The 23,268-nt window shown below is 42.9% G+C and overlaps 1 protein-coding gene across 1 annotated transcript in view; it reads right to left on the bottom strand.

Moving 5' to 3' along the window:
• Positions 1-22,112, bottom strand: part of gucy2ca (guanylate cyclase 2Ca) — a gene marked incomplete at both ends in the record, with an annotated part of 41,458 nt that extends 19,346 nt beyond the window's left edge. Inside the window, 16 exons of the mRNA XM_079520116.1 lie at positions 82-168; positions 1,140-1,244; positions 4,765-4,836; positions 5,216-5,275; positions 8,696-8,789; positions 9,536-9,617; positions 10,446-10,563; positions 10,822-10,907; positions 11,232-11,355; positions 14,677-14,779; positions 14,948-15,041; positions 17,287-17,405; positions 19,590-19,811; positions 20,308-20,375; positions 20,780-20,892; positions 22,007-22,112. Of these exons, the coding sequence (XP_079376242.1) occupies positions 82-168; positions 1,140-1,244; positions 4,765-4,836; positions 5,216-5,275; positions 8,696-8,789; positions 9,536-9,617; positions 10,446-10,563; positions 10,822-10,907; positions 11,232-11,355; positions 14,677-14,779; positions 14,948-15,041; positions 17,287-17,405; positions 19,590-19,811; positions 20,308-20,375; positions 20,780-20,892; positions 22,007-22,112 (1,653 nt within the window). The remainder of the gene's footprint in view (positions 1-81; positions 169-1,139; positions 1,245-4,764; positions 4,837-5,215; positions 5,276-8,695; positions 8,790-9,535; positions 9,618-10,445; positions 10,564-10,821; positions 10,908-11,231; positions 11,356-14,676; positions 14,780-14,947; positions 15,042-17,286; positions 17,406-19,589; positions 19,812-20,307; positions 20,376-20,779; positions 20,893-22,006) is intronic.
• Positions 22,113-23,268: the final 1,156 nt, after the last annotated feature.

The raw sequence follows: 23,268 nt of genomic DNA, 5'->3' as shown, positions 1-23,268 counted from the left end.
TGGGAGGGGGGCCTTTGAGATTGAGAAAAGGCGGTGTACAGTGTACTGTCTATTAGCAACATTTACAGTAAATAGAAGTACCTTTGCTATATCATACATGACTGATATCTTGAACTCCATGTCCATGAAAGCTTCATCGGGGTAGGAGATTTTATCGCTGAGAACATGCTGTGAATGAAAATGAGATAAATACACAATACAAGTGAACCTTTGGTCACTTTCAACAACACATACTGTATTCTTGACAAGTGTAAATGGGGCCTAAATGCTGGCTGTGCATTTACATGTCATTGCCTTGTAAAATTAAGACTTACAGTAGGTTACAAATAAATGTAAAGAAAACTAGGCTACTGTTTGCCTGTGTTTGGTGGTGGTGGTGGGGGGGGGGGGGTGTCACTTAACCTCAATATTGAATCAAGCTAGGATTATTGGGACTCAAATACAGGAGCATGCATCCACCTTTTTCTAGTGGAAATGTTGTCTTTGTTTTTTGCATTGGGGGCGGCTAACACTTAAAAAATGTGGTTTAACAGATTAAATATAGCACGGCACCGAGTGCCGCGCTACGAGCTTGTAGATCTGCTATTTTTGAAAAATCGTGAAAATGTGGCGCAAGTCTTTGAATATATATTCTTTCAGAGCAAACCTTTTTAACTCATATCTTTGCTTCTGGAGAAAATGGCCCAGGACCGGGGTGGCTGGAGAGCTCTTGTTCGTGGCCTATGCCCAAAGTTGGGCTATAGGCGTAAGTAAGTAAAACGTTTGCTTCTGGGGGTCTCTGGGAGTCTGGAACAACATATTTTCAGATTGGGGGTCGGCGGCCAATTACATATATTTTTGGGGATCCTTGACATGAAAATGTTTGAGAACCACTGACATAGAAACAGGGTTTTTCATAAAACTGTCGGGATTTAGAAGGCATTTGTAGAATCGTCTACTGTCTGTCCATTGAAATGGGGGCATTAGACATGGGCTTCTACCTATAACCCCTTTGACATACGGCAATAAATCCTCCCCTCCACCCCCAACATAGTAGAGTTCCATACTAAATAATCTTACATTGTGTAAGTATATGCACATAAAGCACAATGACAGGACTGCTATTGTGAAAAGTCAGACAATAATGAGTGATCACTTACCCGAAGGGAGCCTCTCTCGCAGAGCTCAAACACTCCGTACACGCCGTATTCATATTTCACAGTGCCGTAGAACTTGGTCAGGTTGTAGTAGTCAATGCGCATCAGCTGAAATAATAGCAGGAATGTTGGAGAACGGATGAGGGGGGGCAAGTTCTCATAAACAGGGACGTGCACACATAGACATATCAAAGGGGGCTTCGATCAGCCCCTGCCCTTTCATACCCCGTCTGTAAAACAACTGCCCTTTCCAGACCACGAATGCAGCATTTAGGTTATTTTACTATGGTGAAAGAAATGAAAATGCTACTCCTTTCCATGCCATGCCGGAAGGCATGCATTCAGGAGAATTGCTTTTTCCCCCCCTAAAGTCTCCTGAACGTGAACACAGTATTTTGCGTTGAACAGATTTGTTTAGAAATCCATGTCGTTACACCGCATCTCCACTAGAGTGCTGGGTTGCGCCCCGGAAATAGCTGCTCTACAAGCTCTGCGACGCGTTGTGAGCTTGTAGATCTGCTATTTTCGCAATTTTTGTTCAAAAGTGCCCTCTTACGGGATCAGTCCTCATAAACATCATCCCTCCCTGATGTACTTTATTTTGGAAAATAAGTAAAACATAGCAGATCTACAAGTTAATAGCTCGTTAATCGCCTATTTTTTGCAATTTTCACACCACATACAGTACTGTAGTTGTACAACAAGTATACAGTAGATACTGCAGTGTAGGCTCATTCATTTATCTCTGAGATTATAAATAATATTTATATATTGTAATGTTCATAATATTATAAATCTAACAATTCGGGGGTTTTTTTTTTACCTCTGAGAGATATAGCTATTACGTAGGAAACATGCCCAGCTGCCCTCTCAATTTTATATTAAACATACAGAAAACCAGAGGAGAATTTATATAAGGACAATGTGTGTTATTATCCAGTGATGAAAACTCTCCAGGTGCACTCGCTTTACCCCCAATCTGTAGGACCAAGTCCTCACTCGCTTTACCCCCAATCTGTAGGACCAAGTCCTCACTCGCTTTACCCCCAATCTGTAGGACCAAGTCCTCACTCGCTTTACCCCCAATCTGTAGGACCAAGTCCTCACTCGCTTTACCCCCACTCTGTAGGACCAAGTCCTCACTCGCTTTACCCCCAATCTGTAGGACCAAGTCCTCACTCGCTTTACCCCCAATCTGTAGGACCAAGTCCTCACTCGCTTTACCCCCAATCTGTAGGACCAAGTCCTCACTCGCTTTACCCCCAATCTGTAGGACCAAGTCCTATAAATCTCATTTGACAGGGAGATAACAGATTCCTAAACCTGCCAACAAAACACAAACTCTAACAACTAGCTAAACCCTGAGCAGTTAAAAAGTTACGATAAGCAAACTGGTGGCTACACATTAGGCAATGATAGTATGTCTCAATGGAGTTGTTCTAACAGACTTGCGTAACGTTTGACAGAGTGGTAATCTGAATAAGGGCTGGGAGGGTATACTAATAAGGGGTGATTTGCTCATTGGTTTGCTTGTTACGAAATGTTTCTATGTTTTTATTTGATGGAATGTAGGAATGTAGGTAAGATGAGAGGGAGGCTTCAAAATGTCCACCATTGTGCCCATGAATCGCTGCTACTTTTAATTGCCTTATTTTATGGATTTTTTTCCAAAACCATGCAGTTTACAGTACTATGCACATATCATGTCATTATATCTGCTGCAATTTTACTGCACCATCCCACTGCTGTGTTTACTATGCACCTTATTTTTCTTTTTAAATAATTTTTATCCCACGATTTTGCAACCCAGTTTTTTCACCCAGTGCCAATTATCTAATGTAATCCTGGGCGCTACACTTCCTCTGCCAACCTGGGGGGGCAGCGGACTGACCTCATGCCTACTTCAATGCATGAGGAGTCCAAGCTGCTTCTTTTCACCTGACGTAGCGCGTGGAAGGAACACGTTATTCCGACCAGTTCCTTTCCCCTCCATCAGGCGCCCCGGCTGGCCAGGGGGAGGTAGTTTTAGAGACCAGGATTACTGCATGTTTTTGCGGTATTGGAATTTGGCTTAGGGGACACGGGGAGAACATGCAAACTCCACACAGAAAGGCCTTTTCGCCAACCCCACCTCGGGTATGGGCACTGATGCCGCGGAGGAGAGGACACGCCACCAGCGCCCACAGCGTCCCGAGCTGGAATCGAACCCAGGACCTTCTAGCTGTGAGGCGACAGCACTACCGACTGTGCCACCGTGCCCCCTACCATGCACCTTATGTATATATCATGCACCTTATAAATTATTTCACACCCGTGTTGATTTCGTCGACTAAAACTTTGACGAAAAATGCTTGCCGACCACCTTTTTTCACTGACGGAAACTAAATGGAAACTAAATTAAAACTAAGCTATGATGACTAAAGCTATAAATGTCAATACTAAATGTATTGACATTGTATAAATGTCAATACATTAACGAATAAAAACTAGACTAAAATGTTAGGAAGGAACTAGTGAACAAGAGATCCAGTACAAGTAATTCTACACTTTTGCTTGCATGCTGAAAATAGCGGATCTACAAGCTCACAGCGCGTCGCAGCTTGTAGATCAGCTATTTGTGTAAAATGAGCCATTACGACAGCATTTTAGTAAATATCATACGATTTTAGTAGACTAAATCTACAGTTGATTTAGTCGACTAAAACTAGACTAACACTAAAACATTCCAGGCGACTAAAATGTGACTAAAACTAAGTGAAAACTATTCAAAAGACTATGACTAAAACTAAAATCAAGATTTGCTGCCAAAAGCTGCAACACTGTTTCACACTGCTAGTGATACTAGTGCACAGTATGTTGATATCTAATGTGTGTCTTGTTTGTTTCGGAGATTCTAATAATTTTTATCCCACGATTTTGTAACCCATTTTTCACCCCTGTGTCAATTATCTAATGTGATCCTGGGCTCTACACACCCTCCGCCAACCTAGTCCCCATATATGGGGGACATGGGGAGAGCAACGGACTTGAACTCATGCTTCCTTCATGCCTGAGTGTCCAAGTTGCTCCTTTACACCTGACAGGGGGGAGTTTCCCTGGTTGGACGTAGCGCGTGGAAGGAACACGTTATTCCAACCAGTTCCTTTCCCCTCCATCAGGCGCCCCGGCTGGCCAGGGGGAGGCAGTTTAGAGACCAGGATTACTGCATGTTTTTTGTGAGGGTACCTACCCTAGGGGACACGGGGAGAACATGCAAACTCCACACAGAAAGGCCCTTTCGCCATTCCCGCCTTCGGGTATGGGCACTGATGACGCGGAGGAGGAAACACGCCGCCAGCACCCACAGTGTCCCGAGCGGGAATCGAACCCAGGAACTTCTAGCTGTGAGGCAACAGCACTACAGACTGTGCCACCGTGCCCCCCTTGTTTCTGAGATTCTATATGACAAAACATTTCACTTCTTTACACGCGACTGTAAACCTGTAAACCACCATTTTCAGCTGGACTCAAACCGTTAGATATTCTGGTGCGGCAGGAATCATGGTGGGTCAAAGTGGGTTCGTTCTAATACTTTATGAATTAACAGTACTCCAAAGAATGATTATTAGTTAACTGAAATAGGTCTTACTGCATTGAGTTCAATCTTCTGGTTCTCGTCGAAGTTTCCATCTGTGAGTTTCAACTCTTTCAATATCACAGGCTAAAGGGATACAGAGAGATACAGAACATTACAATTACAATTTACAATTTAGGCATTTAGCAGACGCTCTTAATCCAGAGCGATTTACATTAGGCAAGAACAAAAGCATGGGAATACATCACATATATAAAATGCATTTATCATGAAACATGCGTAAGCTAAGAACGTAACTAGAACATATCTATATAATGACACTATACATATAACCATTAAACCTATACATATATACTATACTATGCTATACATATGTACTATGACTACATACAATGCAATTATTGTGCTGTCTACATGACATGCTATAAGTCTGTTTCAAATGCTATCTAAGTGCTATTACATTTTTCAGTTGTAATAGTTTTCAATCATGTTGTGCATGTGATACCTTTTTGTCATAGCGCCCTCGGTGCATGTGATATATGCTGTCCTTCCTCTCGTCCTCAATCTGACACACACGCACACGCACACACACACACGCACACGTACACACACACACACACACACACACACACACACACACACACACACACACGCACACATTTGACTTCTTTATTTGTGCATACATTTAACAAGACATTCTTGAACACAAGGCACTTTCTTGTTGTAGTGCACCGAGTGCCGCGCTACGAGCTTGTAGATCTGCTATTTTTCAATAGCTAAAGTATAACATAATGCTTAAAACACCAAAAGGGAAACCACACCAATGCAACTCATTGCAACTCAATGCGTTGCATTGGTGTGGTTGCCCTTAAAAACGGTCTCGTCCCGACCCGACCCTTTGGTGTGGTTTGGGCTTAAAAGGGGGTGCAAAATAACATGACTTAAAGGTATATTCAGTGATTTCACTTAATTCAAATATCACTTATTTTTTTGTTTTGTTGTGATAATCCTAATAATAGAGTGTGCTGACCATATAAGGAGTGCCTCCCTGTCCCCAGTTAACCCCTGGGGGTCAAAAAACCTTAGGTTTCGTTTTTGGCTAGGTGGCCCAGCCTTCATCCAATCAGGATAGAGAGGGGCCTTCTGCCAATCATGATCGAGCGGGGGCGGGCCTTGGTGTGTGTGCTGTTGGCCTGTTGCGTGTCCCCCCCACTGTAGTGTGTGCATGTGCACATCTTGTTACCGGGGCGGACCGGGTTTTTTTTTCTTCAAATCACCCAAATCACTGAATGTTCCTTTAAAAGGTTTTGCACACTCATGTACAGTATAACCACCTCTATTCTATTCAACCGCTAACGTTGTGTTCTTTGTGCCTAATTTATTATTCACACGGACACTTCACATGATGGCAGTGGCAGCGGTGGCCGAACGGATTGCGGAGCGGTCTTGATACTGGAAGGTCGCCAGTTCGAATCAGCGGTCCGACACGTTAAAATTACCACCCCGCTGAAGTGCCCTTGAACAAGGCATTGAACCACTACGATGAAATGTTCTATGAGCAGGGCCTGGCTGGAAACAAGTTCTTGAGCTTAGCCCACATACCCTGGGTAAATATAGTAATCATTTCATTTAATTTCATGAAGTCAAGTGTCTTAATCAATCAAGCCTGATTTATACATCTCAGTGGGTGTTAATTGCGATCTTGCAGATTATGCTATTGGACCAATTCTTTTAAAATGTTTGCCCATATAATGCCCAAAATAGGGACGACAGTGGTTAACCCATTCTGGACGGGGAACCCCTTTTGGTGTTTTAAAGGAGCATTCAGTGATTTGGGAGATTTTGAACCCCCCCCCCCGATCCGCCCCGGTAACAAGATGTGCACATGCACACACTCTACAGTGGGGGGGACACGCAACAGGCCAACAGCACGCACACCAAGGCCCGCCCCCGCTTGATCATGATTGGTGGAAGGCCCCTCTGTATCCTGATTGGATGAAGGCTGGGCCACCTAGCCAAAAACTAAACCTAAGGTTTTTTTGACCCCCAGGAGTTAACTGGGGACATTTTCTGTCCTCTCTTTTTTACGTGGTTGCCTAAGTGGGGTTTCATATTATGTGTATTTAGTGATTAGTGATTTTAGTGATTTAGTGATTTAGTGATTTAGTGATTTTTTGTGATTTTTAGTGATTTAGTGATTTAGTGATTTAGTGATTATTTTAGTGATTTAGTGATTAGTGATTTTAGTGATTTAGTTCATCTGTGATTAGCGCTCCTCTACTGTTCTATATGTACCATTTTCTGTCCTCTCTTTTTTACATGGTTGCCTAAGTGGGGTTTCATATTATGTGTATTTAGTGATTAGTGATTTAGTGATTATTGATTTTAGTGATTTAGTGATTTTAGTGATCTTTAGTGATTTAGTGATTTTTACATATAGAACAGTAGAGGAGCGCTAATCACAGATTAACTAAATCACTAAAATCACTAATCACTAAATCACTAAATCACTAAAATCACTAAAATCACTAAATCACTAAATCACTAAAAATCACTAAAAATCACTAAATCACTAAAATCACTAATCACTAAATACACTAATATGAAACCCCACTTAGGCAACCACGTAAAAAAGAGGACAGAAAATGGTACATATAGAACAGTAGAGGAGCGCCAATCACAGATTAACTAAATCACTAAAATCACTAAAATCACAAAATAAAATCACTAAATCACTAAAAATCACTAAAAATCACTAAAGATCACTAAAACACAAAAAATCACTAAAAATCACTAAAAAAAAAATCACTAAATCACTAAAATCACTAATCACTAAATCACTAATCACTAAATCACTAATCACTAAATACACATAATATGAAACCCCACTTAGGCAACCATGTAAAAAAGAGAGGACAGAAAATGGTACATATAGAACAGTAGAGGAGCGCTAATCACAGACTAAATCACTAAAATCACTAATCACTAATCACTAAATCACTAAAATCACTAAAATCACTAAAATCACTAAAAATCACTAATCACTAAATACACATAATATGAAACCCCACTTAGGTGTTTCATTAGTGTTTCATTAGTGTTTAGTGTTTCATTAGTGTTTCATTAGTGTTTCATTAATGTTTGAAACACTAATGAAACACTAAACACTAGTAAAAGTATTGGAAATTGGAAATACTCGAGTAAAGTACAAATACCTCAAAATTGTACTTGAGTACAGTACTTAGGTAAAAAATACTTAGTTACTTTCCACCACTGGTTTTCTGTGTGTTCTCTTGGTGGGCCTCACCTCCAACGGAGGCGTGAAGTGCGGCCAGGCCAGAAAGCCCGGCGTCTACACGATTCTCTCCAAGTACACCGATTGGATCGACAACACCCTGGCGCTGTAGACCCCCGAATGCACGCCGAAACACTATTAAACGCTATTTTCAGGAGAGATTTAAACGTGGATACTGATTTTGCACATCTTAGGTCAGTAGGAAGGGCATTCCGGAGTGTGGGGTTAAGGTTAAGGTTAGGAATAAGGTTAGGTGTAACCGTTAAAGCATAATTTACTTAGGTTACTTTAGGAATACCAGGCCGCGCAGTTCCGCCGGCTGAACGCCCAGGGCGAGTTGGTAAAGGGGCGAGTTGTTTGGTATTCTACTGACATCGCGTTTTGTGGAGAGCGTCGTGCAGGGACGGATTAACCCCCATGAGGGCCCCTGGGCCGGTAATATTTGAAGGGCCCCCATAGCGCGCATCATTTTCGTGTTTTTCTGTGTTTTTATCATCTTTTTAACCTAAATTTAACAAAATCAACAGCCAATGAAGGGCCCCAGGAGCCCTTTTCAGGGCGTCAAACCTAGTACCTTACGGTCTAATTTCCCCGAAGGGCCCCTGAGAGCCAAGGGCCCCTGGGCCACGGCCCCACTGGCCCAATGGCTAATTTGTCCCTGGCGTCGTGTGATAGATAGAATTTACATACCTTCAGGGAGACTTCCTTCTCATCCAGTGGTCCAATCAGGTCCGGATTGAGGTGGGACCATTTCTTCTGGCTGCGACGCTCTTTTCTGTTCTGTCTGACATTAAATCCCCCCAAACACACACACTTTGTTACCTTTTCTTACCTCCTTTGATTGTGAATTATAACCCCGAGTATAACGTTATAGAAATAAACCAGCAGCATACATTTTACTTTATCACTTTATCAGAGTAAACTGATGAGAGCATTTATAGGACAGTCAATCTAAGCTCAAATAAAGTGCAATAGTAATCATTAGAAAGATTTTTATGATCCTTATAGGGTCATCCAAATAACATATTAAAAATCACACCCGTGTGAACTGAGTGGTGTAAGGTCTTATATAGACTGATCAGCTGTGGTCTGACGTAATGTCTGACGTAATGAAATCACACCCGTGTGAACTGGATGACCATAGCAACCATGCTCATTTTTCACGAACAGACAGACAGACAGACAGACAGACAGACACGTAAACTAACAAAGCCAGTCGTAGGAGTGGTTTACACCACTCAAAAATGGAGTATTATATATATTTTGGATCATGGTAAATTCAGGGGTTGAAAGTTGGAGTACCATTAGAACCCTATAAAGAAGCATGTAATGTGTCAAACTAGGGGGTTTTCATGATTCTGAATCCATGCCAAGCATTAGTTTAGCCCACAAATACTCCTTGGGCTAAAAACGGCCATAAGGATCATAAAAAACCCATGAACGATTACTATTGCAATTTCTTTTGGGTCAAATCTTAGATTGACTGGCCTATTAACATTGACTTTATAATGAGTGCATGACGGTGTTTACCTGTAGAAGATGAGAGCGATGGCGGTCACGACCGCCACACTCACACTCAAAACTATCACAATGATATCCTGGGTGCTAAGGTCTGGAAACGCACGCACGCACACGCACGCGCACACGCACACACGCACGCGCACACACACACACACACACACACACACACACACACACACACACACACACACACACGTGCAAAACTAGTACAGAGCTACAAGCTCACAATGTATCACTTGATGCATTAACTATTTCTGAAAGTCTGAAAAGATTTTTTTATAAAGCCTTTTGCCTATACAATGACATTGAAATGCCCAAAATAGGGATTGATTATTAATTGATTATTGATTATTAAATTATCGATAATATCGATAATATATATCAAGATTAAATTGACAATGTGATCAACTGTTATGCCCCTAATCTCAAACATCCTTACCAGTGAGGTGGGCTGGCAGGTCATTAGGTCATATCCTTACCAGTGAGGTGGGCTGGCAGGTCATTAGGTCATATCCTTACCAGTGAGGTGGGCTGGCAGGTCATTAGGTCATATCCTTACCAGTGAGGTGGGCTGGCAGGTCATTAGGTCATATCCTTACCAGTGAGGTGGGCTGGCAGGTCATTAGGTCATATCCTTACCAGTGAGGTGGGCTGGCAGGTCATTAGGTCATATCCTTACCAGTGAGGTGGGCTGGCAGGTCATTAGGTCATATCCTTACCAGTGAGGTGGGCTGGCAGGTCATTAGGTCATATCCTTACCAGTGAGGTGGGCTGGCAGGTCGTTAGGTCATATCCTTACCAGTGAGGTGGGCTGGCAGGTCATTAGGTCATATCCTTACCAGTGAGGTGGGCTGGCAGGTCATTAGGTCATATCCTTACCAGTGAGGTGGGCTGGCAGGTCATTAGGTCACATCCTTACCAGTGAGGTGGGCTGGCAGGTCGTTAGGCAGGCGTCCTCCTTCCCATTTCAAGGCAGGGTCGTCGTCCACCACTGAGGTTTTATTCAGAGCAGTGTTGAACTCAAACAGAACTTCAAACTGTAAATGCAGGGACAGTATGACAAAAAAAAGGTCACCTCAGAATTTTTGTCAGAACTTTATTGAGAGGATGGCCCCTTGAGATTTAGCATCTCGTTCTAGAGGGGGGGTCCTATACATACATCTACAACGTTACAGCAGTGCAAGTACACAGTACTAAAGACACATAGGTACACAACATACAGTACAGTACAAATACACAGGACATACACATACAGGTACAGTTAGCTTGCTCCCCTTATTCTCCCACTGTCTTACCATGCCAGTAGTCTGGGATGTATAGATGACAGATAGGTTGGCATCCCTGTCCCCAAACTCATCAAGCTCGTAGTATCCTCCCATACCTGCAATAACATTTGCACGCACGCACGCACGCACGCACGCACGCACGCACGCACGCACGCACGCACGCACGCACGCACGCACGCACGCACGCACGCACGCACACACACACACACACACACACACACACACACACACACACACACACACACACACACACACACACACACACACCCTGTAAGGGGTCCTTGGCATAACAACTTTCCAGATGGAAGTCTGTGGCCAAATACATACACAATTTGCGGGTCCATCTACTGGTGGGTAGAGGAAGTGCAGGATAAATGCTTTGTGGGATACAAACTAAAAGGGTTTTCCTATAAATGTACCTCGAAAAGAAACATTCCCAAATGGGTTTTCGTCGCCGTCACTCGACAGATTGAGCAGCCTATTTCTCAGGACCTGGCCGAACAGCAGTGCTCCATCATGGTAGCCTGTCACATAGTCATTTAGCTGGAGAGGGAGAGGGAGAGAGAGGGGGAGAGGGGGAGAGAGAGAGAGAGAGAGAGAGAGAGAGAGAGAGAGAGAGAGAGAGAGAGAGAGAGAGAGAGAGAGAGATTGTGTTTGTAAGCGGGTGTGAGTAGCAGGACAGTAAGGGAGGAGGAAAATAATAGACAGACAAATACTGTGATACTGTGCAAAATACTGTCTAAATTTGTATCAGATACCTGCCAACCAGCGCTTTTAAAGTGACCGTTTCTTTAATGTTATTTTCCAAAAGTTAAAATGTCAATTGCCTTCCACCTGTTACAATTTACAATTTAGGCATTTAGCAGACGCTCTTAATCCAGAGCGATTTACATTAAGCAATAACAAAAAGCATGGCATACATCACATACTATACTATATTATATATTATGTGTACTATAAAGTGCTATGACTACATAAAATGCAATTCTAGTGCTGTCTGTTTAAAATACTATCTAAGTCTACATAAAGTGCTATATTTAAAATACTATCTAAGTCTACATAAAGTGCTATATTTAAAATACTATCTAAGTCTACATAAAGTGCTATATTTAAAATACTATCTAAGTCTACATAAAGTGCTATATTTAAAATACTATCTAAGTCTACATAAAGTGCTATATTTAAAATACTATCTAAGTCTACATAAAGTGCTATATTTAAAATACTATCTAAGTCTACATAAAGTGCTATATTTAAAATACTATCTAAGTCTACATAAAGTGCTATATTTAAAATACTATCTAAGTCTACATAAAGTGCTATATTTAAAATACTATCTAAGTCTACATAAAGTGCTATATTTAAAATACTATCTAAGTCTACATAAAGTGCTATCTAAGGGGCTAGTGCTACTGTTAGAAAAGTACTGTTTTTGAAAGCCCTCTAGTAAAAGATACCGGTTCTGTTCAGAATGTATTGTCATCTCCCGAGTCCCGTCTTTCCACAAAACAATAGAAAATGCTCGATATGTGGGCTGGATAAGAACCCAGCTCGATAAGCCTGATCGATAAGAACCCAGCTCGATAAGCCTGATCGATAAGAACCCAGCTCGATAAGCCTGATGGATAAGAACCCAGCTCGATAAGAACCCAGCTCGATAAGAACCCAGCTCGATAAGAACCCAGCTCGATAAGCCTGATGGATAAGAACCCAGCTCGATAAGCCTGATCGATAAGAACCCAGCTCGATAAGCCTGATGGATAAGAACCCAGCTCGATAAGCCTGATGGATAAGAACCCAGCTCGATAAGCCTGATGGATAAGAACCCAGCTCGATAAGCCTGATGGATAAGAACCCAGCTCGATAAGCCTGATGGATAAGAACCCAGCTCGATAAGCCTGATGGATAAGAACCCAGCTCGATAAGCCTGATCGATAAGAACCCAGCTCGATAAGCCTGATCGATAAGAACCCAGCTCGATAAGCCTGATGGATAAGAACCCAGCTCGATAAGCCTGATCGATAAGAACCCAGCTCGATAAGCCTGATGGATAAGAACCCAGCTCGATAAGCCTGATGGATAAGAACCCAGCTCGATAAGCCTGATGGATAAGAACCCAGCTCGATAAGCCTGATGGATAAGAACCCAGCTCGATAAGCCTGATCGATAAGAACCCAGCTCGATAAGCCTGATGGATAAGAACCCAGCTCGATAAGCCTGATCGATAAGAACCCAGCTCGATAAGCCTGATGGATAAGAACCCAGCTCGATAAGCCTGATGGATAAGAACCCAGCTCGATAAGCCTGATGGATAAGAACCCAGCTCGATAAGCCTGATGGATAAGAACCCAGCTCGATAAGCCTGATCGATAAGAACCCAGCTCGATAAGCCTGATGGATAAGAACCCAGCTCGATAAGAACCCAGCTCGATAAGCCTGATGGATAAGAACCCAGCTCGATAAGCCTGATGGATAAGAACCCAGCTCGATAAGCCTGATGGATAAGAACCCAGCTCGATAAGCCTGATCGATAAGAACCCAGCTCGATAAGCCTGATGGATAAGAACCCAGCTCGATAAGCCTGATGGATAAGAACCCAGCTCGATAAGCCTGATGGATAAGAACCCAGCTCGATAAGCCTGATGGATAAGAACCCAGCTCGATAAGCCTGATCGATAAGAACCCAGCTCGATAAGCCTGATGGATAAGAACCCAGCTCGATAAGAACCCAGCTCGATAAGCCTGATGGATAAGAACCCAGCTCGATAAGAACCCAGCTCGATAAGCCTGATGGATAAGAACCCAGCTCGATAAGAACCCAGCTCGATAAGCCTGATGGATAAGAACCCAGCTCGATAAGAACCCAGCTCGATAAGCCTGATGGATAAGAACCCAGCTCGATAAGAACCCAGCTCGATAAGCCTGATCGATAAGAACCCAGCTCGATAAGAACCCAGCTCGATAAGCCTGATCGATAAGAACCCAGCTCGATAAGAACCCAGCTCGATAAGCCTGATCGATAAGAACCCAGCTCGATAAGAACCCAGCTCGATAAGAACCCAGCTCGATAAGCCTGATCGATAAGAACCCAGCTCGATAAGAACCCAGCTCGATAAGAACGCAGCTCGATAAGAACCCAGCTCGATAAGCCTGATCGATAAGAACCCAGCTCGATAAGAACGCAGCTCGATAAGAACCCAGCTCGATAAGCCTGATCGATAAGAACCCAGCTCGATAAGAACGCAGCTCGATAAGAACCCAGCTCGATAAGCCTGATCGATAAGAACCCATCTCGATAAGAACCCAGCTCGATAAGAACGCAGCTCGATAAGAACCCAGCTCGATAAGCCTGATCGATAAGAACCCAGCTCGATAAGCCTGATCGATAAGGTGCTCGTTCTCAATAAAAAATGATCAAGCTCCATCCATAGTTCTAGGCCAGTGGTTCCCAAACTGGGGTCCGGGGACCCCCAGGGGTACCTGAGGGAGTTCCAGGGGGTCCCCAGCTAAATGATAGTTTGGAACCAAATGGGCCCTTGTGGGTCTGTAACTCTGAGAGTGTACAAATGGAACCAAATGGACCCTAACGGGTCCATTTGGTTCCATTTGTACAGTCTCAGAGTTAAATTAACATTGATTTTACAATATTAATTGGGGGTCCCATAGATAGAAATGCCATTTAATGGGGGTCCGTAGTCAAACTGGAGGTCCTTGAAATAAAACGGGTTGAGAATCACTGCTAGAGCCGTAAACATCGTCTCTTATGGGGGGGGGGGGGGGGGGGTCCCTGGCATGTCTTTTCAAATGGGGGTCCGTGGGCTAAACAATGTCAATTTGGGGGTCCAGTGACGCTGCATGGCTCACCGTGTCGTTGTACCCATTCAGGTTTCTTCTCTCATGCAGAGTGACAACCAGCACTTTGTCCATGTTCTTAGTGGACGTTGTGTTGACATAGTTGGACCCATTGCTGGAAGAGAAAGAGCATCATTGTTCTCCGAATTCCTAATAGATTTTTCCAGACCATTATCAACAATATGCACACGGTATTGCTACAGACAGACAGACAGACAGACAGACAGACAGACAGACAGACAGACAGACAGACAGACAGACAGACAGACAGACTCAGACCTACTTGTAAATATCAAGAAGAATGAACAGGATGCCGTCATGAAGGTTCGTCAGATTCATTGCCGCAATGGCTTGGCGGTTCCCGCACAAAATGAAAACTATAAATACAAATGCAGCATCATGTACATTAAAACTGAGCCGACAGAGTTAAGGTACTTTACGTTAAACTTTAAAAACCGGCGGGATTGTGCATGCATAAAGAGCACAGAACTCTGACCACCCTAACACCAATTAATTTGTCTTCATACTCTTAATTTGACTCCATGGGCACACTTCCCAGACGCTGCTACTGCTTTGACGTATAGCAAATGTTGGTTCTCTTGCTATTTAGTGTATTTAAGTAAATTCGTTTTTATATATTAGCCTATATTGGTCGCGCTATTAGACGTTCCTATTCTTCCTTTGAGCTTCTTAGTTAGTGGGTACTGTGTTTATGAATGTACATGTCGACTGTCCTTGTTATCGTCTTGTATTTATTGTCACAGCCCCTGTAGTTGGCCTACTAGGGCCTGTGGTTTGTTAGGTAGCCTAGGCCTATGTCTTTGCTTCCTACAGGTTCTGAGTTGCTAATCAGTGCATTGGGAGCACCTGGCCAGTACTCCCAGTGTGCTCTATAAAGGGCTGGGAGTTGGCTGGCCTCACTCTCTCGAGAGCAGCAGCACTTGTTTGCACCATTCAACACCCCACACTACACTCACCACACATCCACTCACTTACACTACTGATCTACTGATTAACACACCCCACCTTAGTATCGTATGTTAGTTAAGCAATATTACACGAGAGGGTGTGGGTTAACGTGATTATTGCCACGACAGGGATGCGGTAAGGAAGGACTCGTTCCTTCCTTACCGCATCACTGAAGTGGCAATAATCACGTTAACCCACACCCTCGAGTGTAATATTGCAATTATACCACAGTTACCCTTAAAACTAAGAGAATCGCTGAAAAAAATATATTTTTTAATGACAGATGTAGTCACTACGACCACAAATGTCCCAAGAAACTAGCTAGCCTAGCCACCGAGTTTGCTAGCGCTCTGGGAGAACAGAGCAGCTGAATTCTTTGTTTTGATTAGGTGGTGAATGGTGCTGGTTTAACCCACCTAGAAGGCTGTTTCAACCAATCAGATTGCTTCCTCGAAACGACCTGTGGTATAATATTGTTTGATTCATGTGTTTGTTTATATTGTAAATAAATATTGGTTTGTGCACACACAGCTGTGTGTCTTCCTCCTTTGTTATGGCCCAAGAGCCAGGTCATAACATTATTGTTACTGGCAGAGCTGTGTTACTTCTTTTGGCTGTTGGGTGAAATCAGCCCTGCCTTATTTTGCCTCTTCTCTTGGCCACTCAATGTGTTTTTTACTGGTTAAATAAATAGAAATACATTCAACAAAGGCGTATTATTGGTAATTAATAATGGGGCAATAATACTGATACATTATTGATGTCAGCTGTTACAATTCCAAACATATTCGAGAGATGACTTCCGCACACCCGGTTACATTTTATAGCAGGTGCGTATAGGTCATGGCAGAACAGCAAACGTTTTAAAGGAGGAGGAGAGACCCGCACACCGCCTGAAGAAGGCCGAAAGGCCGAAATGTTGCTACGACTCTTATCAAAATATACTTGAACCAGCAAGTGGCGGTGTGCGGGTCTCTCCTCCTTCCTTAAAACGTTTACAATTCCAAACATGCAAACATAACCCGCTTTCATTGTCTATATAGTCATTAAGCTATTAGTAGCTTAATGACTGGTATTACAATTTTATTGTCTTTTTTATGTCTAATATATTTGTATTTGCACTTCTTAAAGTTAACATAAGTATAACTAAATGCATTTGAAATTAAATAAAAATGTTACTGTTCAGGATTCCAATTAAAAAATAGCAAAAAAAAAAGAGAAAAGAATCATCAGGATTTCAATTCAAATATAGCAAAAATAGCAGATCTACAAGCTCAAAACGCGGTGCCCTGCGATTCGTGTTGAGCTTGTAGATTATTTTAGATACGACGGTAATGTGGCCCTCTGGAGTCCGTGTGGAACTATATAGTGGCCCTCTGGAGTCCGTGTGGAACTATATAGTGGCCCTCTGGAGTCCGTGTGGAACTATATAGTGGCCCTCTGGAGTCCGTGTGGAACTATATAGTGGCCCTCTGGAGTCCGTGTGGAACTATATAGTGGCCCTCTGGAGTCCGTGTGGAACTATATAGTGGCCCTCTGGAGTCCGTGTGGAACTATATAGTGGCCCTCTGGAGTCCGTGTGGAACTATATAGTGGCCCTCTCCATCTTCAAAGTTGCCCCCCCTTGACTTGTATTTTTCATCAAATACTCACTGTTACTGCGTCTGCGATCAGACGTCAGGGCATCGTTCAGCTCCTTCTCGCTGCGCAGCATTACCCTCGAGGTTTTTTTAGCGAAGTGCAATGTGGGAGCTTCCAAAGCATTGATGTACCTGAGGGAATACAAACAAGATGGAAGACTCAACTTCAACACCAAAAAAGTTACATTTTCCACGAATTAAAAACAAATCCAATGATTTCTTTCAGAAATTTCATGAAGAAATAAAAGCAAAATATAAAATCCATAAATTAGAAGGACCACTTCACCACCTTTTCAACTTATTGCTTCATATAATTGGTCCTCACTAATGTTCATGATAAAATACCACAATTGTTTTTCTACTCAGTCTGTGTCTCATAAGAGGGCTGTGGGCAGTTCAGAAACCATCACCGTCTTCATTAGGTAATACGTTTTTTTTCTCCAAAATATTTAGATTTTTATTATCGTGATATGGCTTCCATTATCACATTGCAACTTTTCAGGACTAGAAAGCCTGCCGTTTCAATTTGCTTGGATTCCCCATCGATGATGTCACTGGTGGACGGGTGTCTGAACTGTACAGTCCTCTTATGAGACACAGACTGAGTAGATGTTTTGTCAGATGAAACGTACGTGACTAACAACTGCTTATGAAACGTAAGCGACCTATAGTCATGATTGGCCCCATGCGGCCTAAGCCAATGGGAGCTGCCTAAACGCCGCCTAAGCCAATGGGAGCCGTCTAAACGCCGCCAGCCAATCGCGTAGTAGCGACCTAGTCATGGTGATTGGCTGCCCCCAGACCTGCACACTCTCAACCATAGACATACGGTATATAAACACCGCAGTGGAGCGGAGCGTCTCGGTACAGTGTGTCAGCCCTTCGGTCGCCCGTCGCCTTAAGGCGTCTTACTGGTGTTATGAGCAAACCGGCAGAGCAGGAAAGATGCACAACGGAGACAGCGTTTGTTTCACCTGACAAATATGAAATATTTCTTGTTTTTTTTAGCATTTTAGATAGGTTGAAAAGTGGTGAAGTAGTCCTTTAAGTAGATCTACAAGCTCAAAACGTGGGGGAAAAGCGATGCGCTGTGAGCTTGTTGTAGCTTGTAGCTCCTGTTTCTGTAGCGTGAGGCAGCTTGATGTACAAGTACACCCCCTGGACATGACACTAGTATGTCGCAGGGACTTACCCCCAATCCAACCCTTGATGCTGAGTGTCAAGCAGGGAGGCACTGGGTCCCATTTTTTTTAGAGTCTTTGGTATGACCCGGCCCGGGGATTGAACCCCGACCTCCCAGTCACAGGGCGGACACTCTAACCACAAGGCCACTGAGCTGGGGTCCCCATGCTAAATGATAATTAGGAACCAAATGGACCCTTATGGGTCTGTGACTCAGAAAGTGTACAAATGGAACCATGTACACTCTCAGAGTTAAATTAACTTTGATTTTTACAATATACAGTACATTGGGGTCCCAGAGATAGAAATGCCATTAAATGGGGGTCCGTAGCCTAATAGTGACCATATTTGACTGAGGGGCTGCCATCATGCAGCCTCAAGCTTGAGTGAATTTATGTATTTATTTTAATCCAAAATGAGTTAATATCACAGGCAGACTCTTCACATACTAGAGCATGTCTGAAATAAATGCTTAAACATATAGCTAGGTGTAATGTTAGAGTCCACAGAAGACATGTAAATATGAAATAAATGCTTAAACATGTAGCTAGGTGTAATGTTATAGAGTCCACAGAAGTGAACCTTTTCAAGCCTGTTTTCTCAACTCGCTGTTTCTCTGCAAGACATTACTCTATAAGCCATATCTCCAAAACTGGTGGGTCAAACTGAACAACCAATATGTTAATTTGAAGCTATGATTCCCTGCTTTCATATGACATGAAAAAACAAAAATGTAAAAAAAAAAGTCCAATGGCAGTCCCTCAGTCAAATCTGGTCACAATAGTCAAACTGGAGTCCTTGAAATGAAAATCGGTGAAAATCACTGCCAGAGCCGTAACATGTTTCTCTTATGGGGGTCCCTATGGGGGTCCCTGCATGGGGGTCCCTATGGGGGTCCCTATGGGGGTCCCTGCATGGGGGTCCCTATGGGGGTCCCTATGGGGGTCCCTCTTATGGGGGTCCCTATGGGGGTCCCTATGGGGGTCCCTCTTATGGGGGTCCCTATGGGGGTCCCTATGGGGGTCCCTGCATGGCATATCTTTTCAAATGGGGGTCCGCAGGCTAATGAGTGTCAATGTGGGGGTCCTTGACAGGAAACCGTTTGGGAGCCAATGCTCTAGATATCTCTCTCACCAGAAGCAGTCCTCCGAGGAGATCTCCTTGTCCTGCTTGTAGACGTACACCTGGTTCCACTCGGGTTTGAACGGGAACGTCGCCGCCATGAACGAGGTCAAGAAGGTCGCAATCTTGCGGGCCGGAGGCAGGATGCGGGTCAGGTTCTTCTTGAAGTCACACGAGAGACCGAAGCTCCCGGCAGAGATGATGGGAATGCTCAGCTTGAAACCAATGTCCTCGCTGTGAGAGAGAGAGAGAGAGAGAGAGAGAGAGAGAGAAAGAGAGAGAGAGAGAAAGAGAGAGAGTAAACAGTAAATTAAACCAGTCAATTCAGCGAGCGCTGTGTGTGTGTGTGTGTGTGTGTGTGTGTGTGTGTGTGTGTGCGTGTGTGCGTGTGTGCGTGCGTGCGTGCGTGCGTGTTTTTCAGACAGTGGTGGTGTGTATACCTGCTGCGAACTGTTGCCTGCTTTTACAAAGAAACTGTGATGTCCTGCCTCTTTTTTGTCTTCTATTTTGATCATGTACATTTGCATATTTTATATAGTCTTCTGTCTCGATATCTGACTTTGTTTCTTTCTTTCTCTCCTCTCTATGCTCATGAGTCACCACCACTAGCTACAACACATTGGGAGCTTCTGCAAAAAAAAACATTGTTGAAGTTGTAAGAGAAAGATGTTAATAAGAAGAAGAGAGGATATGTATTATGTAATAAATGTAGAGAGGAGGTCATACTCACTCCACGAGTTGAAAGGTGGCATATGTGCAGGACGGCCCCAGCATGACACAGCCAATTTCACCTTGTTTCTGCAGAAGACATTGTGGTTATACTACACATATATATATATACATATAATATACATATAGTATGGAATAGTTGGCATTGTACATTGTCTTGTGTAACTAATCTTCTTCTCCAATAGGCCGAGTAATCATGTAAAACGTCGAGTAACACTCTGTCTAATACACTTTTCTCTGTCTATTTTCATTAGCCCAATCTGATTTCGGGTTTGTTGTCATTGAGCCGCATGCAAAGACAAGAACAAGAACAAGAACAAGACAAGACGAGCTGACAAACCTTTCAAGACAATTTCCATCTCATGCTGATCATTAGGAACACAACTCTGAGGTTGTACAAATGTAACCCAATCCTTTTTACATTTGTACACACAAATGTGGGAAAGAGACCACTAGTATAGGTGCACACTTACATGTAACTTCTTGAGTATCTCCACCCCCTCACACGAGCTGCTCCCACAGCCTCTGCGTCGGTACAGCGTGGTGTTGAACCCATGGTAGCTGGCCGTCAACGTGAAGTTCAAATCTTGGGACATAGAAAAGGAAAAAAAAAATGTGAGAACTATTGATAGAAATCGTCGCTGTCGGGCGGAAATCGTGTATGTCCAAAGCCCTTACTTTCCAGGAAACAGGAATTTGTTTCAATGGATCCAATGTAGTTTAACTTATTTACTGATAAGCGCTTGATAATACTTTGCATTGGATCAAAATTCATAAAACTAAAACCCACAGACACACTCAAACACTTTCACATTCACGAAACGAAACAAATCTGAAATAGGAAAAATAGCAGATGTGATGCATTGTGAGCTTGTAGATCAGTTATGTTTGCTAGTTCTGTGTGACAATGTGGTTGTAGTATGACAAGTAGGCCTATTAATTAATTACACGTTCATTGACCAAAGACAACATAAAAAGTTCTCATTAATCATTAGTGCAAATTGAACTCGTTGATCTGTAGTGACAAATTACCTCATTAATATTGTTATCAAGATCAGAGTACAATGTTTTTACTGTCCCCTGTAGCCTACTGGAACATTTTCTTTATCAAACAAGTTTTTTAAAATGGCCCCCTATTAACTCTACTACTTTGACCTATTAGCAAAATTATTTTCATTAAAGATTCAGTACTTGCACTGTACAAATTGTACCCAAAGAACAATCACAATTACAGCACATGCCAAAAGCTAAAGCCATTCACTAATCTAACAAACTGTCTTCTTGAAGCCTGCAGTAGACTTTGTATGTTGTATGATAGAGCATGTATTTGGCCTTATTCTCTGCCTCAGTGGTTCCCATAAAGGTCCTTGGGGGGGGGGGGTCCAGGGGGTTCCCAGGAAAAGTAGTTATTTATCTGAAAGATATCGACTATAACTCTTCTGAGGGGGACCCTGGCACAAAGCCTTTTCAGATGGGGGGGGGACACCTTTGTTGTACTTTTATTTGATGAGCCATTATTATAATAAATACTCGTATTTTGATCATGGTGTCTGCTCCCCCTTCCTATGTTACTCACTCATTTACCCCTAGACTTATGATTTGTAACATAAATGGGGGCTCGTCCGGGGGGGTCAGATATACATACATATCAATTTGGGGGTCCTTGACTTGAAAAGGTGTGAGAAGTACTTGCTCTATACCTTCTGCTTCGTTCAGTTTCCTGTCCTTTTCGATTGCTTGCTCAACCGCCGCTTTGACAATATTCAGACTCCACTCGGTGTTGTCCTCCAGGAGAACGACGTTCATGGTGTACGGGCGGTCGCGGCAGTCGTCCAGCATCTCATAGGCCACGGCCGCCGCAATCAGAATCCCAAATGGTAAACAGTGCACGTAGAACATCATATCACGATCTGAGATATTGGGTTTTCTTCTCAACAGCAACAACGACGACGACGAAACGGTCCTGTTGATAGTTGTCAAATCAATTCCAACGCGGTGATGATCAGATCTCCAAAAATTGGAGGTAGGAGAGAAGATGGAATTACATTGTGAACGTTGACCCCCTTACGTGTAGGAGAAGTCAGTTCTCTGTGAAAGCAGAACTAATCAGCATTTTCAATGTCCCAGCAGAAAGCGGTCACTCTTTTTGAGACACTCTCCCAACACATCAGGTATAGAAATATAGTTATAATAATAGTCTCTTTAGAGTGTTTGATCCAATCCTCCCTGGTTTAGTGGACAAAGAAAGACTCAATACAAAAATCAACTCGGTTTGGTCCTTTATAGGAAGAAAAAAAAGCATAAGATCAACAGATTGTCCTCCAGCTTGGGAAGAGCCCGTCTACAGTACTTGTCCTCCATGCGTTAATGAACAACTGTCAAGTGACAGCCTGTGTGTGTGTTAAGGGGCGGGGGGGGGGGGGGGGTTAGACTCTCATTTTGTAGATTGTAAATTGACACACTTACATCACAGTCCGTCATGTTTATAAACATGCTCTATACCTATACTAAATGGCTCTCATTCTAATGAATTAATGTGATGAAAATGAAACGGTTACAATATAGTAAAATGTCAATCATAAAAGGGATTGGGTAGACGATCGATACCTGTGTAAGTATACCTCAGTACTTAATTAATAGCCGTATACATTTTGATTTGACAGTAAAAGTTTGCAGCTGATTGTCACTTGAATATAAGATTATAGAAGCTAAAACTGGAGCCCCTCTCCGATAACAACTACAATAATAAATAAATGTTAACCGGCAGATCGACAGACTTGTAGGTACACTAAGCAAACACAGCCGCCTGAACATATCGACTGCAACGTGCATAGGAACGGAACAAGAAGACATGATCTCAATACGGAGACAAAAGGAATCAATACAACCCACTAATATGTTCTATATTCTCTCTCTTTCAGTCTAGAATGTGCCAAAGACAAAGATTCTCAAAGCGAAGGTA

Source organism: Electrona antarctica, assembly GCF_951216825.1.
Source record: "Electrona antarctica genome assembly, chromosome: 14".
NCBI classification, from domain to species: domain Eukaryota; kingdom Metazoa; phylum Chordata; class Actinopteri; order Myctophiformes; family Myctophidae; genus Electrona; species Electrona antarctica.
The sequence above is the reverse complement of the archived record's forward strand: the minus strand, read 5'-3'. Positions and strand labels throughout refer to the sequence as shown.